Raw genomic sequence first — 24,785 nt, 5'->3', positions numbered from 1 at the left:
GGAAGGATGAGGTCTGTTTCTTGATTTTGATTTTATAGGGGATTAGAGTTAAAAGATTGCATGAATTTCGAAGACACTTGGAAGTTTGGATATTAAAAAACTTTTGAGATTGTGATATAAAGTGGAGACTTTTTAAGTTAAAATAAATAAATTTTGCTTATGTTATTGCTACAGGATATGGGGTCCAGGCACGGGATTGTGGTTTGTTTGAGTGTAAACAGCCTGCATAAGTTCCTAGGGAGTGGCCTTATTAAGATGTGTGGCTTTGTTGGAGTAGGTGTGGCCTCCTTGAGGAAGGAGCATCTCTACTGAGATAGGCTCAAGTTTGCATATGTGCTGAAGCCATGCCCAGTGTCCCTCAGACCACTTCCTGTTGTTTGCAGTATCAAGTTGTGGCTCCTTATTCACTCTCAGCTCCTTCTTCAGTCCCGTGTCTGCCTGCATGCCACCATGTCTTTTCATGATGATGCTAGACTAAAGCTCTGAAGCTGTAAGCGACGCAATTTACATGTTTTCTTGGTAAGTTGTCATGGTGTCTCTTCACAGCAAAAGAAACCCTAACAAAGATGGCATGCTGTGTGTTAATTATCATCTGTTTCTGTGTGGTTTTGTTATACAAAAATTTGCACCTATCAGGAGCTGAAACACACCTGTGTGAGGGCTGTAGCTGTTTGAGAGGGTATACACAGTAGGACCTGGCAACTACCCTATCATGTGATAGTAGTTCTTTGGATGTAGGACATGGGCTACTGTGCAGTGCCTGACACCTAGCCCTGCATGTGTTTGTGGAGCTTAATTGGAGAGAAACATATCAGGACATGACATGTCCCTGGTTTAAACGTGGGGACTATGATGGGTAGGCAGGGGTTTATGTAGTAGGTTGTAACAACTACATAATGGGGACTAAAGTTGGGAAAGAAGTGTATGTAGCAGGACCTGAAATGTAGATTTGTTTGCGATATGTTGGGCTTTTACTATAAGCGAGAGACTACCTAGAAGAGACTGTGAACTAAAGTTTGTATGGCAATCATTTTGTAAACAGACATATCTAATGAGACTTGTAATCTAGATTTGTGTGTGTGTGTGTGTGTGTGTGTGTGTGTGTGTGTGTGTGTCTGTGTGTGTGTGTGTGTGTGTCTGTGTAAAGAAAGTGAGAGAGAGGAGAGACAAGAGAGGGGTTTTGCTATTGCAGTGGGGGAGGAATACCTAGCAAGACCTGATACACAGACCTATATGCATATTTGGGGCTTTGTTTGTAGAAAATGTGGTACCGGGTAGGTCCTGAACATTAGGCAATATGGAACTCTTAGAATTCATGGTTGTATACCTACCAGACTCTGACACCAAGTTGTATGTATTCATGCATTCATGTGAGTGTTTGTTTGTGTGTGCTTTTGACTATAGGGGAGATATACCTGGCAGGTGCCCTCTGAGGTACTATGTTTGTGATTTATGAAAAGAATATGTATTAATATTATAATATAGTCAAGATACAATGGAGGAGAACATCTTGGCAAGCCAAGAACTGGCATCTAATGCAATGCACAGTCCTCTCATTCTTTGTAGCTTACACAGGGATTCAGGGCTCACAATGAAGTGGGCTTGGAGCATGGAAAACAGTACTCTCAGTGCATGGGAAATTGTCTTCTTCATCACCTTCCATCCCCTGAGTGACATGGATCCAGTTGTTGTAGGTTCATCTTGGCACTGGTGGCTGTGGTCTGTATGTCAAGTATGTTGCTGATTGGTCAATAAATAAATCACTGATTGGCCATTGGCTAGGCAGGAAGTATAGGTGGGACAAGGGAAAAGAATTCTGGGAAGTGGAAGGCGGAGAGAGAGACACTGCCAGCCGTCATCATGACAAGCCGCATGGGAAGATCCCGGTAAGCACGAGCCATGTGGCAAAGTAAAGATTAATAGAAATGGGCTAAATATAAGAGTAAGAGCTAGGACAATAACAGGCTTGAGCTAATGGCCAAGCAGTTTAAATAATGTTAGAGTCTATATGTTTATTTATAAATGGGCTCTGGGACTGGCGGGACTTGGTGGCGGGAGCTGGAGAGAAATTCTCAAGCAACACACTGGTCATTGACTTGTTGGGCCCAAAAAATGATTTCTCTGTGGAGAAGCCTATGTTCAGACACCATGTGTGTGTTCCATCCAGGGTTGATTCACCTGAGGAGAGATCACCAGTCAGCTCTCCACAGAATTCCTGTTGACTGCAATGTGCCCTGCAGCACTGTTGATGACATTCACAATCAGGACACCACCTTCTGTAACTGTTTCAACTGAACAGGTCTTTTTTCCTGCCTTAACTGTCTATTGAGAATGGTGTATCTTGCGTCTCTTCCCATCTCCTATACTTGTTGGAAAGGCAGTTCACTGGCTTTTCTCTTCAAAGGGAGTAAGGGCTGAAAGGCACCTTCAGTGTTGCCATTTAAGCAGGGATCCTGATATACTGCTGATGGCTGTCCCCCACAGCTCAGTTTGTATTTGAGGATATTGAAGGTTGCCCATTAGGTTATTTGGTTGCTTGTGGTTCAGAGATGATACAATCTCCTCATGGGTGTAGCCCATGGTACACATGTCTCCATGACCTTTGAAGGATTTCCTTAGTTTCAGGGTGCTGCATGTTCTTTAATGTTGCCCAGCCATCCGCTTTCCTGGAGCTGACATATGGTTATTCTGTGCTGGTTGGGGACCATGAGTAATTGTTCAATGAGGATGATGTCAGGGGTGTTTGACAAGTGGTAAGGAATGGGATACTTTGTGGTGGTGATGACCCTGTACATACCTTCAAAGGTGGTTTCTTCATGTGGAAATTGTCCTGTGACCAGTACATATAGGAGGACTCCCAGCTCCACATATCCCCCACCAGTCCATCAACGGTTTCCTTGCCAAAATCTCTGGAGCCAAATAGACCAAGGTGCATAAATTCCTCCAACATCTGCCCCTCTGCCAGCTGTCTGGCCATACCAAAGTCACAGAGCTTGACATTGCCAGCTCCGTCAATAAGGACATTTTCCAATTTAATATCACGATGGGCAATTCGTTTTTGGTGGAGAAAATGAACCCCTGAAACGACCTGTTGGAATATTGGTCTGACCTCATCCTCCTTTAGAAAGTCTCTGTCCCCAAGGAACATATCCAGGTCCTTTCCTGAAACATATTCCATGATCAGATAAGTTGTTGGAACTTGTGTCAACAACATGAAAGAAATGACTATGTTTCTGTGTTCCACAGATTGAAGTATCTCTACTTCAGTGTTGATGTCAGTCAGAGAATTCTTTTTCTTCTCCAGGACCTTGACAGCCACCTGTGTTTGTGTAGGAAGATGGCAGGCAAGCTTCACCTCCCCAAATCCACAGAGGCTAGAGATGTTAAGATCCTGAAATCCTTTTCAAGGATGTTTTCTTCCAAGGGTCTTGCCATGATGTTCTGCTCAATTAGGACACTTTACCTTGTTGCCAATTCCTGGGACAAACAACATGAAAGAGAATAGTTAATGCAATTTTTGGATGGATGGTTAGTGCTATGAATTCTGTCATGGAATGTGGGACATCCCAAAAAATCTAATGATGCAGGTCAAGGACATAGAAATACTAGAACACAACCTCCAAGCGTTAGGTGAGGAATCATAGTAAAGATCAAATATGGAATTAATGTTGTACATGTGCAAAGAAAAAGTCTGAGATCAGAGATAGAATGACTTGGGCATTTTTCAAGAATGTATCGAAATGAAAAATCCTGGCCCAAAGTGATCAAGAGATTGAAGATAAAAACTTATGATGGAAAAAATGAGAGGATATGTCCCAAGAAAACTACAGTCCTGAGGATCTTTCAGAGATGTTTCAACTATTGGACCCCATGAAATTATAAAGTATGAAAGGAACATATAGACGTGTATGACTATTAATATCAGATAAAAGAAAAACACTTAAAGACTTGAGTCATAAGCCACAGGTGTGGTTGGTAACAAAATTGGCTTCAAGCCAAGTAGAGCCCAGGCTTCTTGGATTCCCTGAATCTATCTACACTTTGGAGAAGAACGAACACTGTGCTGGGGAACTTGCTGGTCAACCTGACACAAACTAGATTCATCAGAGAGGAGGGGACTTCAATTGATGACATGTCTCCATGAGATCCAGCTGTCTGGCATTCTCTCAACTAGTGACTACGGGGGAGGCACTTGCCCATTGTGAGTGGTGCTATCTTTGCGCTGGTGGTCCTGGGTTCTATAAAAAGCAGGCTGAGTAAGCCAGGGGTAGCAATCAAGTAAGCAGCACCCTTCCCTGGCCTCTGCATAATCTCCTGCCTCCAGCAGCCTGAGTTGCTGTCTTGGCTTTGATTGGAGATGAACAACAATCTTGCAAGCAAAAGTTCAATAAACCTGTTCCTTCCCAACTTTATTTTTCTGTGTTTTTGTTTTGTTTCTTTGTTGTTCAGTCGTGAATTTTTTTTTCAGCAACAGAAACCCAAATTAAGGCAAACAATAATGTTACAGAAAAAGAAAGCTAAGGAATGTATTCAAACTGATCTCAGTGCTGGTATTACCCTGAGGCCACAACCAAATAAAGAATGTACAAACAGCTGTCCTTGAAGAATATAGTTTGTAAAAAAAAGCACAAGGCCCTGGGTTCTGTCATCAGCTCCAGAAAAAAAAGTAAAATTAGTAACAATCAAATTGGAAAACATCATAGTGAATATGGAGAGTGTGGAGAATGGTCCACACTCAGCACCATGACTAGTGTTCTGTTGTGATATAAGGAAAAAGTTAAAACTAGATGTAGTTTCATGTGAGACAAAGCAGGTCCACAAAAAGAAATAGAATACACCTTGTCTCTTTTGGGTCATGAGGAAGGAGGAGGCTGAGTTTTTGTAAATCTCATATTACCCGTCACAAAGATATGGTAGAAGTAATGAAATAGTGCAGGGAAATATGATCAAGGCAATGTACAGGCATATATGAAAATGTTTTGTAGTAGGAAATCTAGTAGGTCTTTTAAGAAAAGTCCTGGAGACAGATTTTGGGGTAAATGCTGAAAGATCAGAGAGACAAAGGAACAAGCCCCTGCCCTGTCTTATCACCAGGACTCCTCGGCCTGAAAAGCTGTAGTTCCTGTCTCCTCATGCCTTCTATACTTTTCTCTTCCCAGCTATCACTTCCTTCCTAGTGCTGGAATTAAAGATATAGGTGCTTCCCAAGCAAAGGCATGAGATCTCTAGTGCTGGGATTAAAGGCATTTGATTCCCAAGTACTGGATTAAAGGTTGTGCCACTACTTCCTGGCTCTGTTTCTCTCCTAGACTGATTCAATCTCATGTACTCCAGGGTGTCTTTGCACTCACAGAGATCCAGACTAATCTCTGCCTCCCGAGTGCAAAGAGTAAAGGTATGTACCACCACTGCCTGGTCTCTATTTTTAATCTAGTGGCTTTTTCTCTTCTCTGATCACCAAGCAAATTTTACTAAGGGACACAAAATATCATCACATGGTAAAATCAATTTGGGTATGTGTGGCATATACTTAAATATGTTTAAATACAGTAAAATGAATCAAAATGGAAATAAGACACTTAATTTTCAAAATTGATAGGGTAACAATTAATGAAGAATGGGACAATACAGGCACAAATTAACCCTAGAACATAAACCAACACTATAAATATAAATATCAAGCAGTAAAAATAAATCCGAGGGAGCAAAACCAACAAAATTGGAAACATCCTCACTATATTGAGGTCCAGTTGATCAGAGAACTGTAAATCTATCAGGACCATTGTTCCATTTTCCCTGCTGTGTAGCCATCCAACAGTGACTCCAATGTACAAGGACAAGGGCCAGCTGCAGGCAAGTGCCCCTGATGGACTAGTATCTAGTATTCTTCCTACTGCCTCTTTGTAATTTCACCATAACCAACCAGCCAATCATGACTTGTCAGATTGTTTTTTTTTTTTTTTCTCAGCATCTGTACCATAAGAGAGCCCTTGTTAATTTTTATCATGGCTATGATCAAGGCCCACTTAAAACTGAATACTGGAGAGGAACGGTTTATTTGCACTACGGCTTAGTTAGGTATGTTGTGACATTGCATTAGGAGTTCTCTGTCCACCAGTGACTTACTCCTAGAAAGCTTCACCTCTGTGGCTTCCACAACTTTGCAAGCAACACAAGCTACTGGACAACAAGTGCTCAAAAGGCCTGAGATAAGGTAAACAACACCACCAAGGTAGTTTGCATGAGAATTGTCCCTACAGCCTGGGCATTTGCCCACTCAGTTTTTGGCCTATTTGAAAAACCTAAGGTGGTAGAGCCATTGTGTTCTCAAAAACAACAGATTAACTTATACAATGATTCATTCACCTTCTTCCTCTCTCTCTGGAGTTTATTGGAATTACTTACAGGCTGCAGTCCCGCTAATCCAACAATGGGTGTCTTGAACTGAAAGTCGCTGAATCCAGGAGAGGCTTGGTCCACAAAGCTGGATCTCTTGGCTGGTCTTCAGTATTTGCTGGAATCCCAAAGAAGTAGGAACGAATTCCACTGAAAGAATGGGCTTGGTAACAAGGCAAGGGTAAGGGAGAAATGAGCAAAATCCCCTTTCTTCCATGGCCTTATATAGTCATCCTGCACAAGGTGTGGCCAAAATTAAAGGTGTGTCTTCTTGCCTCAAGATCTGGATTAAAGGTGTGTGTCTTAACACCTAGAGATCCTCAATAAAGGTAAGTGTTTCCCTGTTCTTGATCCAGAACAAACTAAGCAAATAATAATAATAATAATAATAATAATAATAATAATGATGATGATGATGATGATAATAATAATAATAATAATCTCTCTCAAGTGTGTCCTCCATTTCTGGATTGTAGTTCATTCCAGATGCAGTCAAGTTGACAACCAAAAATAGCCATCACAGTGGCAGAACTTCATCCCAGGGATTGTGCTTAAGATTAAGGACAATAACTACCCTAGCCTTCTCCATTAACTCTCTCTGCTTTCTGATTTAATTTGAAGATGTGAAGTTTTTAGCTTCCCTCTCAGAAATGCAACATGTCACACAGTATATTATTGTGCCCAGTCAGCTTTACATGCAAATATTGGATTACGCTAATCATTGGTCCAGTTTGTCTGATGTTGTTTTTTTCTTTACTTTCTTGGTTTGTTTATTTGAGAGAAGGTTTCTCTGAGTAACAGCTCTGGTTATCCTAGAACTTCATTTGGAAACCAGGTTGGCCTTGAACTGCAAAGAGATCTACCTGCCTCTGCCTTGAGAATGATAAGATTAAAGCCCAGAGCCACCACCACCTGGTAATATCTGTTTTCTTTTGGACCATAAACACTGCACCAGCACTGGGACTCATCTCAGATATCCTGCTGTTGCTCAGAGTCATGGGAGATTATGATTAGATAGGGCTTTGGGATAGGGCGTGGTGGGTGGAATGTTCCTGTGAATTACAGGCTGCCACCCACCTCTCTTTCCTTGATGTTGGCCTCCCCAAGGCTTGCCAGGCTCACCCTTATGCTTGTATCCCACAGGAAGTGCCACTGTCCTGTCCCACCCCACAACATTACCAGATGTGTCTCCCAGCAGGGCAAGCAGTGCTGCCACAGCACATCAGCCCCAAGTTAGGGTCTGGCAGGTGCACCTAGGACCTGGGCTATTTAGGGTTGACAACAGGTTCTGCAAGACCAGCTCCTCCATGTGCTCCAGCAGTTTGTAGATGGAGCAATTGTTGGGGTTGATGGACTCAAAGCACTGGATCTGTGCCCTGGTAGCACCAGAGTTGATCAGCCTGCTTAGAACTCTTTGGTGATATTTTATTTGTGCACTTCAATAAAGCTTATCTGGGAATCAGTGGAAAAAGTCAGCCAATATATTAAACATAGAGCTCAGGCAGTGATAGTACACACCTTTAATCCTAGTATTCAGGAGGCAGAGAATCATCTGGATATCTGTGAGTTCAATCCACACTGAAATGGAGCCATGTGTGGTGGCTCACGCCTTTAATCCCAGTGCTAGTTAACCAAAGAGGTCTGGAGGTCTGTACAGACAGACAGGAAGTGATAGAGTTGTGTGGAAAGAGGAAGTGATGTAGCTGGGAGGAGTGAGGAAGTAAGGTGTCAGAATACAGAAAGGCATAAAGGCGTGAATATACAGGAAGTAGCTCTCTCTTTGGCTGAGGATTTGCTAGCGGTCAGAATGTGGGTGGCACCTTTGTGCTTCTCTGATCTCTCAGTTTTGACCACAACATCTGGCTCAGGAATTTTTATTAATAACACCATTTAGCAATTCATCTTACAGAGCTCCCATCAGTCATGCAGGACTTCAGAACATTTCTTTAAGTATTTCACATTCAATGGAGTTTCTTTCTTTGAAAATTCTGTTTAGGTTGTACCCAATTTTTAGATGGAGTATTCTTCTTTTGATATCTAGTTAATGATTTCTTTATATATTGTAAATATTATCCCTCTGTTGGATGTGTAGTTAGTGATAATCTTATCCCATTCTATAGGCTGACACTTTGAAGGACAGTGTCCTTTGCTGTGCAGAAGCATCTCAGTTTCATGAGTTCAATTTACTAATTGCTGATCTTAGTATGTGTACTAACAGTACACTCTTCAGAAAGTTTTCCTGTGCCAACGAGTCCAAGGCTATTCTCCATTTTATCTTCTATCAGGTTCTGTGTATCTGTTTTTATGGTGAGATCTTTTGTCTATTTCCAGTTGAGTTTTGTACAGGTTGATCAATATGCATCTATTTGGATTTTTCTACTTTCAGCCATCCAGTTTGACCAGTATCATTAGTTGAAGATGTTGTCAAATTTCCAGTGTGTTTTTCTGGATTCTCTCTCAAAAATCTGGTGTCCATAGGTGTGTGGCTTTATGTGTTGGTCCTCAATTTGATTACATTGATCAGCACATGTGTTTTTGTGGTTCATGCAATTCTCCGATTTATGACTGTAAATCTGTAGAACAACTAAAAAAAGTTGTATCTCTTACACATAATTTATGATTCTGGATACTTTTAGTAATCCTAGGTTTTTTGTTTTTCCATATGAAGCTGAAAATTATCCTTTCAAAATCTGTGAAAAATTGCTTTGGACTTTTAATGGGGGTTGTATTGAGTTTATACATTGCTTATGATAGGATGACTCTTTTTATTATATTAATCCTACAGGTCCATGAGAATGGGAGACCTTTCCATCTTCTGATATCTTCTTTTTTCTTTTTTTTTTCAATCATGAATATTCTTCACTTTCTTGGTTACTTTTATTTTATACTATTTGAGGCTGTTGTGAATGGTATTGTTTCCCTGATTTTTTTCTCAGTTGGCTTTCTATTTTATATAGGAGGACTACTGATTTTTGTAAAATAATTTGTATAAAGCTTCTTTGTGGAAAGAGTGTATCAGCTGTAGAAGTTTGAGTGGAAACTTTATGATCACTTATGTATACTATGATATCATTGGCAAATAAAGCTACTTTAACCTTGTCCTTTCCCATTATGTCCCCTCGATCTCCTTCAGTTGTCTTCTTGCTCTAGCTAAGACATCAAGTCCTGTATTGAAGAGGTATGGAGAGATTAGAAAACCTGTCTTTTTACTGATTTCAGTAGAATTGCTTTGAATTACTCTCCATTTAATTTGAGGTTAGTTTTAGACTTGCTGTAGCCTGTCTCTATTCTGTTTTGGTAAGTATCCTGTCTCCCTAAACTCTTCAGGACTTTTATCATGAAGGGATGTTGGATTTTGTCAAAGGCCTTTTCTGCACCTAATGAGATGAATATGTGGATATGTCTTTCACTTTGTTTGTATGGTGGATCATTTTATTGATATATGTGTCTTGAATGATCTATATACATCTCTGAATGAAAGCTGTTTGATCAGGGTGGATCACGGTGGATGACATTTTGGCTTTTTTTTTTTTTTTTGAGTCAGGTTCCTTTGGATTCTTCTGTTTTTTCAACTTACGAATTTTTTTTAAAGATTTATTTATTATGTATACAGCTACAGTGTTCTGTATGCATGTATGCCTGCAGGCCAAAAGAGGGCACTAGATCTCATAGATCTCTGTAGATGGTTGTGAGCCACCATGTGGTTGCTGGGAATTGAACTCAGGACTTCTGGAAGAGCAGCCAGTGTCCTTAACCTCTGAGCAATCTCTCCAATCCCAGAAATTTTTTTAATAAGATAAATATTTATTCATTTTACATACCAATCAAAAACCCCTCCCTCTTCCCTCCTGTATCCTCCCCCCAGCTTTGCCCTCCTTACCCATCCCCCTCTATTCCTACAAGAAGGCAAGGGCCTCCAATGGGGAGGCACATCCAGTAGAGGCACATCCATGTCGTTCCCCCTGCCTCAAGGCTGCATGAAGTGTCCCATCATAGGTAGTGAGCTCCAAAAAGCCTGCTCATGCACCATGGATGGATTATGATCCTACCTCCAGGGGCCCACCAAGTAGATAAAGCTACATAATGTCTTGTCATGCAGAGGGCCTAGTCCAGTCCCATGTAGGCTCCACAGCCATTGATCCAACTTGCATGAGTTCCCACTAGTTTGGTTTGGTCATCCCTGCAGGTTTCCCTATCATGATCCTGATGCACTTGTTCATAAAATCCCTCTTCTCTCTCTTTGACTAGACCTCTGAAGCTCTGCATGGTGTTTGGCCTTGGATCTCTGCATCTTCTTACATCAGTCATTACAGAAGAGCTCTGTGATAGACAAGGTATTCACCGGTCTGATCTATAGGGCAAGCCAGTTTACTGTTTCTAATAGTCCAAGCTGGGATCATCCTTGGGGATTCCTGGAAACTTCCCTAGCACTGGGTTTCTCTCTATTCCCATGATATCTCCCTCTATCATGGTACCTCTTTCATTGTTTTCCCACTCTATCCCTGTGTTCAAGAAGATAAAAAGATTAAGAAATGGAAAAAAAGAGTGGTAACATCAGGGCAAGATCCCTCCCAGTTAAGTTTCTAAATAGTGAAAAAAAATTAAAGAAAAGCTTCAAGCCACGAATAGTGGAACAGGACATTAATGCCGACTCTAGAGAAGCAAAAGCTGGTTGATCACTGAGCTTTATACCAGTCCTGTCTACAGACTTATTTCCAGAGCAGACAAGCACACACAGTGAAGGAAACCATGGAAAACAGAAATCTGGTTATGATGTACTTGAACAAGGGGACCATGTTCCAGCCCCAGTAAGCAGCAGAACTAGGCAGTTTGGCTACATGGTTCTCGCTTTAGAGTCAAGAGTAGAAGAAAGACATTATGGATTCTCCCTCCCCAACTAACCAAGGCCATTAAAGCCAGGCATGTGTCAGGGATGTGTCTGAATGGAGGCATATAGAGGTCATTGCATGAAGCTGTGAATGTGAAGCCTAGAGTGCCTAGACTACCCCTAGATGTTTGACATTCCAGAGCTATGGGTAGGATACCTGCCAAGGACAGTGACTTATAGGGAGTACAACCAGCCCAAGAGAAAGAAGTATGTTGCAGTCAGCAAGGCTGAAAGCAGTTGGGTATCTGAAGAGCTTTTTTGACATCAGACTGGGAGATGCAGAGTTTGGAGTTTGCCCAGCTGGTTTTGATCTTCTTTGGTCTAGAATTTGCTCACTTTTCCCTTCCCTGTATTTTAGACAATAATGTGTATCCTGTGCCATTATATGTTGGAAGGATGAGGTCTGTTTCTTGATTTTGATTTTATAGGGGATTAGAGTTAAAAGATTGCATGAATTTCAGAAGACACTTGGAAGTTTGGATATTAAAAAACTTTTGAGATTGTGATATAAAGTGGAGACTTTTTTAAGTTAAAATAAATAAATTTTGCTTATGTTATTGCTACAGGATATGGGGTCCAGGCACGGGATTGTGGTTGTTTGAGTGTAAACAGCCTGCATAAGTTCCTAGGGAGTGGCCTTATTAAGATGTGTGGCTTTGTTGGAGTAGGTGTGGCCTCCTTGGAGGAAGAGCATCTCTACTGAGATAGGCTCAAGTTTGCATATGTGCTGAAGCCATGCCCAGTGTCTCAGACCACTTCCTGTTGTTTGCAGTATCAAGTTGTGGCTCCTTATTCACTCTCAGCTCCTTCTTCAGTCCCGTGTCTGCCTGCATGCCACCATGTCTTTTCATGATGATGCTAGACTAAAGCTCTGAAGCTGTAAGCGACGCAATTACATGTTTTCTTGGTAAGTTGTCATGGTGTCTCTTCACAGCAAAAGAAACCCTAACAAAGATGGCATGCTGTGTGTTAATTATCATCTGTTTCTGTGTGGTTTTGTTATACAAAAATTTGCACCTATCAGGAGCTGAAACACACCTGTGTGAGGGCTGTAGCTGTTTGAGAGGGTATACACAGTAGGACCTGGCAACTACCCTATCATGTGATAGTAGTTCTTTGGATGTAGGACATGGGCTACTGTGCAGTGCCTGACACCTAGCCCTGCATGTGTTTGTGGAGCTTAATTGGAGAGAAACATATCAGGACATGACATGTCCCTGGTTTAAACGTGGGGACTATGATGGGTAGGCAGGGGTTTATGTAGTAGGTTGTAACAACTACATAATGGGGACTAAAGTTGGGAAAGAAGTGTTATGTAGCAGGACCTGAAATGTAGATTTGTTTGCATATGTTGGGCTTTTACTATAAGCGAGAGACTACCTAGAAGAGACTGTGAACTAAAGTTTGTATGGCAATCATTTTGTAAACAGGACATATCTAATGAGACTTGTAATCTAGATTTGTGTGTGTGTGTGTGTGTGTGTGTGTGTGTGTGTGTCTGTGTGTGTGTGTGTGTGTGTGTGTCTGTGTAAAGAAAGTGAGAGAGAGGAGAGACAAGAGAGGGGTTTTGCTATTGCAGTGGGGGAGGGAATACCTAGCAAGACCTGATACACAGACCTATATGCATATTTGGGGCTTTGTTTGTAGAAAATGTGGTACCGGGTAGGTCCTGAACATTAGCAATATGGAACTCTTAGAATTCATGGTTGTATACCTACCAGACTCTGACACCAAGTTGTATGTATTCATGCATTCATGTGAGTGTTTGTTTGTGTGTGCTTTTGACTATAGGGGAGATATACCTGGCAGGTGCCCTCTGAGGTACTATGTTTGTGATTTATGAAAGAATATGTATTAATATTATAATATAGTCAAGATACAATGGAGGAGAACATCTTGGCAGCCAAAGAACTGGGCATCTAATGCAATGCACAGTCCTCTCATTTCTTTGTAGCTTACACAGGGATTCAGGGCTCACAATGAAGTGGGCTTGGAGCATGGAAAACAGTACTCTCAGTGCATGGGAAATTGTCTTCTTCATCACCTTCCATCCCCTGAGTGACATGGATCCAGTTGTTGTAGGTTCATCTTGGCACTGGTGCTGTGGTCTGTATGTCAAGTATGTTGCTGATTGGTCAATAAATAAATCACTGATTGGCCATTGGCTAGGCAGGAAGTATAGGTGGGACAAGGAAAAGAATTCTGGGAAGTGGAAGGCGGAGAGAGAGACACTGCCAGCCGTCATCATGACAAGCCGCATGGGAAGATCCCGGTAAGCCACGAGCCATGTGGCAAAGTAAAGATTAATAGAAATGGGCTAAATATAAGAGTAAGAGCTAGACAATAACAGGCTTGAGCTAATGGCCAAGCAGTTTAAATAATGTAAGAGTCTATATGTTTATTTTATAAATGGGCTCTGGGACTGGCGGGACTTGGTGGCGGGAGCTGGAGAGAAATTCTCAAGCAACACACTGGTCATTGGACTTGTTGGGCCCAAAAAATGATTTCTCTGTGGAGAAGCCTATGTTCAGACACCATGTGTGTGTTCCATCCAGGGTTGATTCACCTGAGGAGAGATCACCAGTCAGGCTCTCCACAGAATTCCTGTTGACTGCAATGTGCCCTGCAGCACTGTTGATGACATTCACAATCAGGACACCACCTTCTGTAACTGTTTCAACTGAACAGGTCTTTTTTCCTGCCTTAACTGTCTATTGAGAATGGTGTATCTTGCGTCTCTTCCCATCTCCTATACTTGTTGGAAAGGCAGGTTCACTGGCTTTTCTCTTCAAAGGGAGTAAGGGCTGAAAGGCACCTTCAGTGTTGCCATTTAAGCAGGGATCCTGATACTGCTGATGGCTATCCCAACAGCTCAGTTTGTATTTGAGGATATTGAAGGTTGCCATTAGGTTATTGGGTTGCTTGTGGTTCAGAGATGATACAATCTCCTCATGGGTGTAGCCCATGGTGCACATTGTCTCCATGACCTTCGGAAGGATTTCCTTAGTTTCAGGTGCTGCATGTTCTTTAATGTTGCCCAGCCATCCGCTTTCCTGGAGCTGACATATGGTTATTCTGTGCTGGTTGGGGACCATGAGTAATTGTTCAATGAGGATGATGCAGGGTTTTGACAAGTGGTAAGGAATGGGATACTTTGTGGTGGTGATGACCCTGTACATACCTTCAAAGGTGGTTTCTTCATGTGGAAATTGTCCTGTGACCAGTACATATAGGAGGACTCCCAAGCTCCACATATCCCCCACCAGTCCATCATACGGTTTCCTTGCCAAAATCTCTGGAGCCAAATAGACCAAGGTGCCATAAAATTCCTCCAACATCTGCCCCTCTGCCAGCTGTCTGGCCATACCAAAGTCACAGAGCTTGACATTGCCAGCTCCGTCAATAAGGACATTTTCCAATTTAATATCACGATGGGCAATTCGTTTTTGGTGGAGAAAATGAACCCCTGAAACGACCTGTTGGAATATTGGTCTGACCTCATCCTCCTTTAGAAAGTCTCTGTCCCCAAGGAACATATCCAGGTCCTTTCCTGAAACATATTCCATGATCAGATAAGTTGTTGAACTTGTGTCAACAACATGAAAGAAATGAACTATGTTTCTGTGTTCCACAGATTGAAGTATCTCTACTTCAGTGTTGATGTCAGTCAGAGAATTCTTTTTCTTCTCCAGGACCTTGACAGCCACCTGTGTATGTGTAGGAAGATGGCAGGCAAGCTTCACCTCCCCAAATCCACCAGAGGCTAGAGATGTTAAGATCCTGAAATCCTTTTCAAGGATGTTTTCTTCCAAGGGTCTTGCCATGATGTTCTGCTCAATTAGGACACTTTACCTTGTTGCCAATTCCTGGGACAAACAACATGAAAGAGAATAGTTAATGCAATTTTTGGATGGATGGTTAGTGCTATGAATTCTGTCATGGAATGTGGGACATCCCAAAAAATCTAATGATGCAGGTCAAGGACATAGAAATACTAGAACACAACCTCCAAGCGTTAGGTGAGGAATCATAGTAAAGATCAAATATGGAATTAATGTTGTACATGTGCAAAGAAAAAGTCTGAGATCAGAGATAGAATGACTTGGGCATTTTTCAAGAATGTATCGAAATGAAAAATCCTGGCCCAAAGTGATCAAGAGATTGAAGATAAAAACTTATGATGGAAAAAATGAGAGGATATGTCCCAAGAAAACTACAGTCCTGAGGATCTTTCAGAGATGTTTCAACTATTGGACCCCATGAAATTATAAAGTATGAAAGGAACATATAGACGTGTATGACTATTAATATCAGATAAAAGAAAAACACTTAAAGACTTGAGTCATAAGCCACAGGTGTGGTTGGTAACAAAATTGGCTTCAAGCCAAGTAGAGCCCAGGCTTCTTGGATTCCCTGAATCTATCTACACTTTGGAGAAGAACGAACACTGTGCTGGGGAACTTGCTGGTCAACCTGACACAAACTAGATTCATCAGAGAGGAGGGGACTTCAATTGATGACATGTCTCCATGAGATCCAGCTGTCTGGCATTCTCTCAACTAGTGACTACGGGGGAGGCACTTGCCCATTGTGAGTGGTGCTATCTTTGCGCTGGTGGTCCCGGGTTCTATAAAAAGCAGGCTGAGTAAGCCAGGGGTAGCAATCAAGTAAGCAGCACCCTTCCCTGGCCTCTGCATAATCTCCTGCCTCCAGCAGCCTGAGTTGCTGTCTTGGCTTTGATTGGAGATGAACAACAATCTTGCAAGCAAAAGTTCAATAAACCTGTTCCTTCCCAACTTTATTTTTCTGTGTTTTTGTTTTGTTTCTTTGTTGTTCAGTCGTGAATTTTTTTTTCAGCAACAGAAACCCAAATTAAGGCAAACAATAATGTTACAGAAAAAGAAAGCTAAGGAATGTATTCAAACTGATCTCAGTGCTGGTATTACCCTGAGGCCACAACCAAATAAAGAATGTACAAACAGCTGTCCTTGAAGAATATAGTTTGTAAAAAAAAGCACAAGGCCCTGGGTTCTGTCATCAGCTCCAGAAAAAAAAGTAAAATTAGTAACAATCAAATTGGAAAACATCATAGTGAATATGGAGAGTGTGGAGAATGGTCCACACTCAGCACCATGACTAGTGTTCTGTTGTGATATAAGGAAAAAGTTAAAACTAGATGTAGTTTCATGTGAGACAAAGCAGGTCCACAAAAAGAAATAGAATACACCTTGTCTCTTTTGGGTCATGAGGAAGGAGGAGGCTGAGTTTTTGTAAATCTCATATTACCCGTCACAAAGATATGGTAGAAGTAATGAAATAGTGCAGGGAAATATGATCAAGGCAATGTACAGGCATATATGAAAATGTTTTGTAGTAGGAAATCTAGTAGGTCTTTTAAGAAAAGTCCTGGAGACAGATTTTGGGGTAAATGCTGAAAGATCAGAGAGACAAAGGAACAAGCCCCTGCCCTGTCTTATCACCAGGACTCCTCGGCCTGAAAAGCTGTAGTTCCTGTCTCCTCATGCCTTCTATACTTTTCTCTTCCCAGCTATCACTTCCTTCCTAGTGCTGGAATTAAAGATATAGGTGCTTCCCAAGCAAAGGCATGAGATCTCTAGTGCTGGGATTAAAGGCATTTGATTCCCAAGTACTGGATTAAAGGTTGTGCCACTACTTCCTGGCTCTGTTTCTCTCCTAGACTGATTCAATCTCATGTACTCCAGGGTGTCTTTGCACTCACAGAGATCCAGACTAATCTCTGCCTCCCGAGTGCAAAGAGTAAAGGTATGTACCACCACTGCCTGGTCTCTATTTTTAATCTAGTGGCTTTTTCTCTTCTCTGATCACCAAGCAAATTTTACTAAGGGACACAAAATATCATCACATGGTAAAATCAATTTGGGTATGTGTGGCATATACTTAAATATGTTTAAATACAGTAAAATGAATCAAAATGGAAATAAGACACTTAATTTTCAAAATTGATAGGGTAACAATTAATGAAGAATGGGACAATACAGGCACAAATTAACCCTAGAACATAAACCAACACTATAAATATAAATATCAAGCAGTAAAAATAAATCCGAGGGAGCAAAACCAACAAAATTGGAAACATCCTCACTATATTGAGGTCCAGTTGATCAGAGAACTGTAAATCTATCAGGACCATTGTTCCATTTTCCCTGCTGTGTAGCCATCCAACAGTGACTCCAATGTACAAGGACAAGGGCCAGCTGCAGGCAAGTGCCCCTGATGGACTAGTATCTAGTATTCTTCCTACTGCCTCTTTGTAATTTCACCATAACCAACCAGCCAATCATGACTTGTCAGATTGTTTTTTTTTTTTTTTCTCAGCATCTGTACCATAAGAGAGCCCTTGTTAATTTTTATCATGGCTATGATCAAGGCCCACTTAAAACTGAATACTGGAGAGGAACGGTTTATTTGCACTACGGCTTAGTTAGGTATGTTGTGACATTGCATTAGGAGTTCTCTGTCCACCAGTGACTTACTCCTAGAAAGCTTCACCTCTGTGGCTTCCACAACTTTGCAAGCAACACAAGCTACTGGACAACAAGTGCTCAAAAGGCCTGAGATAAGGTAAACAACACCACCAAGGTAGTTTGCATGAGAATTGTCCCTACAGCCTGGGCATTTGCCCACTCAGTTTTTGGCCTATTTGAAAAACCTAAGGTGGTAGAGCCATTGTGTTCTCAAAAACAACAGATTAACTTATACAATGATTCATTCACCTTCTTCCTCTCTCTCTGGAGTTTATTGGAATTACTTACAGGCTGCAGTCCCGCTAATCCAACAATGGGTGTCTTGAACTGAAAGTCGCTGAATCCAGGAGAGGCTTGGTCCACAAAGCTGGATCTCTTGGCTGGTCTTCAGTATTTGCTGGAATCCCAAAGAAGTAGGAACGAATTCCACTGAAAGAATGGGCTTGGTAACAAGGCAAGGGTAAGGGAGAAATGAGCAAAATCCCCTTTCTTCCATGGCCTTATATAGTCATCCTGCACAAGGTGTGGCCAAAATTAAAGGTGTGTCTTCTTGCCTCAAGATCTGGATTAAAGGTGTGTGTCTTAACACCTAGAGATCCTCAATAAAGGTAAGTGTTTCCCTGTTCTTGATCCAGAACAAACTAAGCAAATAATAATAATAATAATAATAATAATAATAATAATAATAATAATAATAATAATAATTGCTCACAGGTGTGCCCTCCATTTTCGGATTGTAGTTCAAGTTGACAACCAAAAAATAGCCATCACAGTGGCAGAACTTCATCCCAGGGATTGTGCTTAAGATTAAGGACAATAACTACCCTAGCCTTCTCCATTAACTCTCTCTGCTTTCTGATTTAATTTGAAGATGTGAAGTTTTTAGCTTCCCTCTCAGAAATGCAGCATGCCACACAGTACATTATTGTGCCCAGTCAGCTTTACATGCAAATATTGGATTACACTAATCATTGGTCCAGTTTGTCTGATGTTGTTTTTTTCTTTACTTTCTTGGTTTGTTTATTTGAGAGAAGGTTTCTCTGAGTAACAGCTCTGGTTATCCTAGAACTTTATTTGGAAACCAGGTTGGCCTTGAACTTCAAAGAGATCTACCTGCCTCTGCCTTGAGAATGGTAGGATTAAAGCCCAGAGCCACCACCACCTGGTAATATCTGTTTTCTTTTGGACCATAAACACTGCACCAGCACTGGGACTCATCTCAGATATCCTGCTGTTGCCCAGAGTCATGGGAGATTATGATTAGATAGGGCTTTGGGATAGGGAGTGGTGGGTGGAATGTTCCTGTGAATTACAGGCTGCCACCCACCTCTCTTTCCTTGCTCTTGGCCTCCCCAAGGCTTGCCAGGCTCACCTTTATGCTTGTAGCCCACAGGAAATGCCACTCTCCTGTCCCACTCCACAACATTACCAGATGTGTCTCCCAGCAGGGCAAGCAGTGCTGCCACAGCACATCAGCCCCAGATAGAGTCTGGCAGGTGCATCTAGGTCCTGGGCTATTTAGGGTTGACAACTGGTTCTGCAAGACCAGCTCCTCCATGTGTTCCAGCTGCTTGTAGATGGAGCAATTGTTGGGGTTGATGGACTCAAAGCACTGGATCTGTGCCCTGGTGGCACCAGAGTTGATCAACCTGCTTAGAACTCTTTGGTGATATTTTATTTGTGCACTTCAATAAAGCTTATCTGGGGACCAGAGGAAAAAGCCAGCCAATATATTAAACATAGAGCTCAGGCAGTGGTAGTACAAGCCTTCAATCCCAGCATTCAGGAGGCAGAGAATCATCTGGATCTCTGTGAGTTCAATCCACACTGGGAACACAGCCATGTGTGGTGGCTCACACCTTTAATCCCAGTGCTAGTTAACCAAAGAGGTCTGGAGGTCTGTACAGACAGACAGGAAGTGATAGAGTTGTGTGGAAAGAGGAAGTGATGTAACTGAGAGGAGTGAGGAAGTAAGGTGGCAGAGCACAAAAAGGCATATAGGTGTGTATATACAGGAAGTAGCTCTCTCTTTGGCTGAGAAATTGCTAGCAGTCAGAATGTGGATGTCACCTTTGTGCTTCTCTGATCTCTCAGTTTTGACCACACCATCTGGCTCAGGATTTTTTATTAATAACCCCATTTAGCAATTTGACTTACAGAACTCCCATCAGTCATGCAGGACTTCAGAACATTTCTTTAAGTATTTCACATTCATTGGAGTTTCTTCTTTGAAAATTCTGTTTAGGTTGTACCCCTTTTTTAGATGGAGTATTCTTTTTTTTTTGATATCTAGTTATTTATTTCTTTATATATTGTGAATTTTATCCCTCTGTTAGATGTGTAGTTAGTGATAATCTTATCCCATTCTATAGGCTGACACTTTGAAGGACAGTGTCCTTTGATGTCAAGAAGCTTCTCAGTTTCATCAGGTCAATTTATTAATTGTTGATCTTAGTATGTGTACTAACAGTGTTCTCTTCAGAAAGTTTTCCTGTGCCAACGAGTCCAAGGCTATTCTCCATTTTATCTTCTATCAGGTTCTGTGTATCTGTTTTTATGGTGAGATCTTTTGTCTATTTCCAGTTGAGTTTTGTACAGGTTGATCAATATGCATCTATTTGGATTTTCCTACTTGCAGCCATCCAGTTTGATGAGTAGCATTAGTTGAAGATGTTGTCTAATTTCCAGTGTGTTTTTTGGTTTCTCTCTCAAAAGTCTGGTGTCCATAGGTGTGTGGCTTTATGCCTTGGTCTTCAATTTGATTACATTGAATAGCACATGTCTTTTGGGTTTTATGCCATGCTGTTTAAGTTCATACCATGCTGTTTAATTTCATGCCATACTGGTAAATGTGGTGTCCATTTAGGTATGTTCATCAAAGTATACCAAACCACAAACCAATACAAGTCACTAAAATAGTCAAAATGATAATAGATGGATTGAGCCAGGTTTAGGTGAGGATCACACCTCTCATCCAGTGTGTTAGAGTTCCTCACCCTGCTACCAATTACAAACACACAGACACCACACTCACACATATACAATGGCATACACACAAAAACACACAAACACTGAATGCCTCTTAGCTATTGGTACTTCTTACCAGACCCAGGGCTGGACATCAGGCACATCTACCCACTGAGCATCTACCTCCCCAGCTTTGACTGTGCTTTTATGAAGTAGAACATGACAAACAAAGTGTTTATTGGTGTCTTAGAGACAAATCCAAGTCTCTGCTAAGCAATGATTCTCAGCACACCCCAACTAGAAAACAAAGATCCGCCAGATGAGCCACTGATGATTCTGTTCACACCAATCAATGTGGTGCTTCAAGCTAATGAACACCACAGGTCAGAGGAATCTACAGAAAGATGCAGTCTAGAGAGATGGGTGAGGATGTACAATCATGAGTCCCTGATTTCAAATCATCAGTTCCCTCTTAGAAAGCTAGACATGGTGGCAGGTATCTGTAGCCCTAGGATTGGTGGGCACAGAGACAGGAATACCACAGTGACTCTTGGCCAGACAGTTTATGCATAATGGTATCTTCCAGGTTATGTGAAATTCTCTTTCTCAAAAGTTAGGTGAAAAGTGATAGAGGAGGACACTGGACATCACAGATCTCTGTCTTCATTATACACTCAAGGTTGTGCCATACCTGTATTAAAAGGCCCACATAAAACACACATATGCTGGGGAAGGGGAAACTAATAGAATAGATTTGTATGAAAACATCTATTTTTACTAAAAGAAAAAAGTTTCAATTCTTATAAAGAAATATTTCAAAGTTGACACATAATCATAATATGTTACATTCCATCATATTAGTGTATTTGAGACAGATTCATCTCTGTTCTTTTACTTTCAAAGTAAGATAAAATAGTTTTGGTAAAACATTTGTTAAATGATTACTTTGTTTACTAAAGGGGGAAACAAGCACTCACAATAGTATTGTCAAAATGACAAAACAATCTGCTTTTGCCACCTCACTAGCCCTAATGAGAAATTTTTAAAAATTAAACAATTTCAAAGTTTCTATTATCTTTTATGTCCTTAATAAAATTTTAAAAGATTATTATGTATTTTTGAGAATATGATAATTATATCAATTTTCCCACAACCCTAAGTTTTCTCTAGGAAATAGTTCACCAAAACACTAACACGGTGCTGGACTTCTTTCAAAATATTCAAAAATTATGAGTGTATCAAGGAGACCCCAAATATCACTGAGTATGATTCTTTCTGGGATACAACACTACCCCCAACTGGAATGTAAACTTCACATCCAAGAGTCAAAGATTTTGGGCAGGATAAAGTTTAAGCACTTGTCATCAAATCTCACAGCCTGAGTTCGGTTCCCAGAACCCCATGGCAGAAGGAGAAAACTGACACTGGTAAGTTGTCCTCTGACCTCCACACATGTGCCCTGGCATGAGTGCACTCATCCATGTGTAAGCCCACAAAAATTTAAATTAAAATAATCCCTGAAGTGTAGAAATAAAATCCTCATGAATATAATTGCATAGTCTAATACATTTATTAGCACTGAATAAAAATTGAAAGTAAGAAAACGGTTGAAACAAAAGACATATTACATGGAAGAAAATTCCTTTCCAGTGAATCTTCTCATTGAAATTTTCCCCCAAGTGTATATTTTTGATATTTATCTATTCTCTTACAATCTGGCATATTGTAGCCTATAAATTGTCTATTTTATTTTATATTTAAAAGACTTTGTCTTTAATATGTTGATTCATAAATTCCTTGACTAATTAACTGTCTCTAGACCTCTCATGTCTGTTTTTTGAATGATTACTATTTATTCTATTACCTGAACTCTGTGGTTTAAGTGCTCTCCTAATAGTAAAGAAAGTCTGTGCACATGCGTTTCAAACAAGGCCTGTGCTGTAAATGGTATGACAGGGCATGTGTCCTGCATAGAGGATGGTGCCTGATTCATAGCCCACTCCAGTGTTGGTGGTCTATAAATTTGCAATTCCTATCAAATTTGCAAAGAGCAACAAATGTCCTTTCAAACAGAAGCCATTAATGTCTAAGGAAAAGAGTATCTTTCCATAAATTTGTTTTTATTAGTAATTATGTATCCTTTTATGTGCTTTAAATAGTACTTATTTGCAGGGCTCACAAGTGCTCAAAGATGCTGGAGCAGCAACAAGAGGCCTGCAGGGGTCTGTACTAAGTCCTCTGCATGTATGTTATAGTTGTAAGCTTAGTGCTTCTGTGGGACTCCTAACAGTGGGAACAGGTGTTTCTCTGACTCCCTTGCCTGCTCTTGGGACTCTCTTCCTCCTATTGGGTTGTCTTGTCTAGCCTTAATATGAGGCCTTTTGTCTTGTCTTAATGTTCAAGGTTTGTCCTGATTGGCTGTTGTCCTTGGAGGCCTGCTCATCTCTGAAGACGAAAAGGAGGGGGAGTGGGTCTGGAGGATAGGGCAGGGAGGGGCCAGCAGGGAGGCATATAGGGAGGGGAAACTCTGCTAGGGATGTATGTATGAGAGAAAAAACTATTTTCAATAATAATGATGAAATAATATCTTCTTACACAGATAAAATGCAAATTTTCCCTTTAAAAATGACCAACTTCTCTGTTTTTTTATTCAACATGAAAATATTTTCACATAAAAATACGCTTATAAAACATCCTGACTTTGGTTGAGTTTCTACTTTATTGCCGAGTACATTGAACCGGCTTCCATGGAGAAGTCAAATGCCAAGGGACAGTCCCCCTTACCTCAGAAGTCAGGGCCACTTTTTTCTGCTCCAGCATATGGTGAGGAGCAGGGCTGGGAGAGCACCAAACCCTGAAACCTGTGTTATTTCTACCATGGTACATCATGCCTTTCTCAGATTTTAGGGACTGATTGGAAGAAATGAGCTCTATGGGACCATGAATTATGGTCCCATACATTACATTCCTAACATTACACAGCCTGTCACTCACAGAATGAAGATACTGCTGAGTGTTTTCTACCCATTTGCCCTTCCCTTCCCTGCCTGACATTTAGCAGCAGGCCCTCCCTCAAAGTCTACTAAAACATTCAACTGACTGTCAACAGCTTGACTAAAAAGATTCACAGTTTCTTATTGTGTGATTTGTCTTTTTCCTATCACTTTATGTACATTCTTTGTAATTTTTAAGGTCAGGCAGTTATTACCATATGTTGAATGGGTTTTATAGTTTGACATAAACAATTTGCTATAAAATTTCTCTTCTGAAATGAACATGTGTAAATATTTACATGATCTGAGTTGTCAGTATTTCCTGTGTAGTTTCTGAGATTTCTATTCTTCTTGGCAAAGATTTCTTTGTTCTTAGTGAAATAAATTACCTCAGGAATTTTTCTTTAACCTGTGGGTTTGGTTACATTTTAGTCACTGACTTTATCAGCAGTTCATCTTAGTGGACTTCTGAAAAAAAAACTGTTGCTGTACTTTGTTCAAATGTTTAGCCAGTGGGGAAGTACCCTGCACTGCAGTCTTGATGTTCACACTGACTTAAGATGCCAATTTCTTGTACACACCATGTGTGTGCAAGTGTGGATGGGTGCATGCCCAGTGGTGTTTATGCAGATTTATCTGCATGTGTATACATGGGAAGAAAAGACATAAACCTTGGGTGTTATTCTTCAGGTTCAAGCCTTCTTGAATTTATATAATTAAAATTGGTGTGTGTGTGTGTATGTGTATAAGAGACAGAGTAAAGCTGGGCGGCGGCGGCACACGCCTTTAATCCCAGCACTTGGGAGGCAGAGCCAGGCGGATCTCTGTGAGTTCAAGGTCAGCCTGGACTACCAAGTGAGTCCCAGGAAAGGTGCAAAGCTCCACAGAGAAATCCTGTCTCGAAAAACCAAAAAAAAAAAAAAAAAAAAAAAGAGACAGAGTAAGAGAGGGAGACAGACAGAGACATAGACAGTGACAGAGAGTAATAGCTACTGTGCACACGTGGAGGGCAGAGGATAATTTGTAGGAATCAGA

The 24,785-nt window shown here is 41.0% G+C and overlaps 2 protein-coding genes across 2 annotated transcripts in view; both read right to left on the bottom strand.

Moving 5' to 3' along the window:
* Window positions 1–24,785, bottom strand: part of LOC131926108 (sperm motility kinase X-like) — a 354,457-nt gene that overhangs the window by 47,110 nt on the left and 282,562 nt on the right. The gene's annotated exons all lie outside the window — the stretch shown is intronic.
* Window positions 13,996–15,108, bottom strand: LOC131926105 (sperm motility kinase X-like). Its single transcript, XM_059281408.1, has one exon. It carries the CDS (start codon window positions 15,106–15,108, stop codon window positions 13,996–13,998), a length of 1,113 nt encoding a protein of 370 aa, XP_059137391.1.

Source organism: Peromyscus eremicus, chromosome 16_21 (genome assembly GCF_949786415.1).
Source record: "Peromyscus eremicus chromosome 16_21, PerEre_H2_v1, whole genome shotgun sequence".
NCBI lineage: Eukaryota > Metazoa > Chordata > Mammalia > Rodentia > Cricetidae > Peromyscus > Peromyscus eremicus.
Note: the sequence above shows the minus strand (reverse complement) of the source record. Positions and strands in the feature narration are given on the sequence as shown.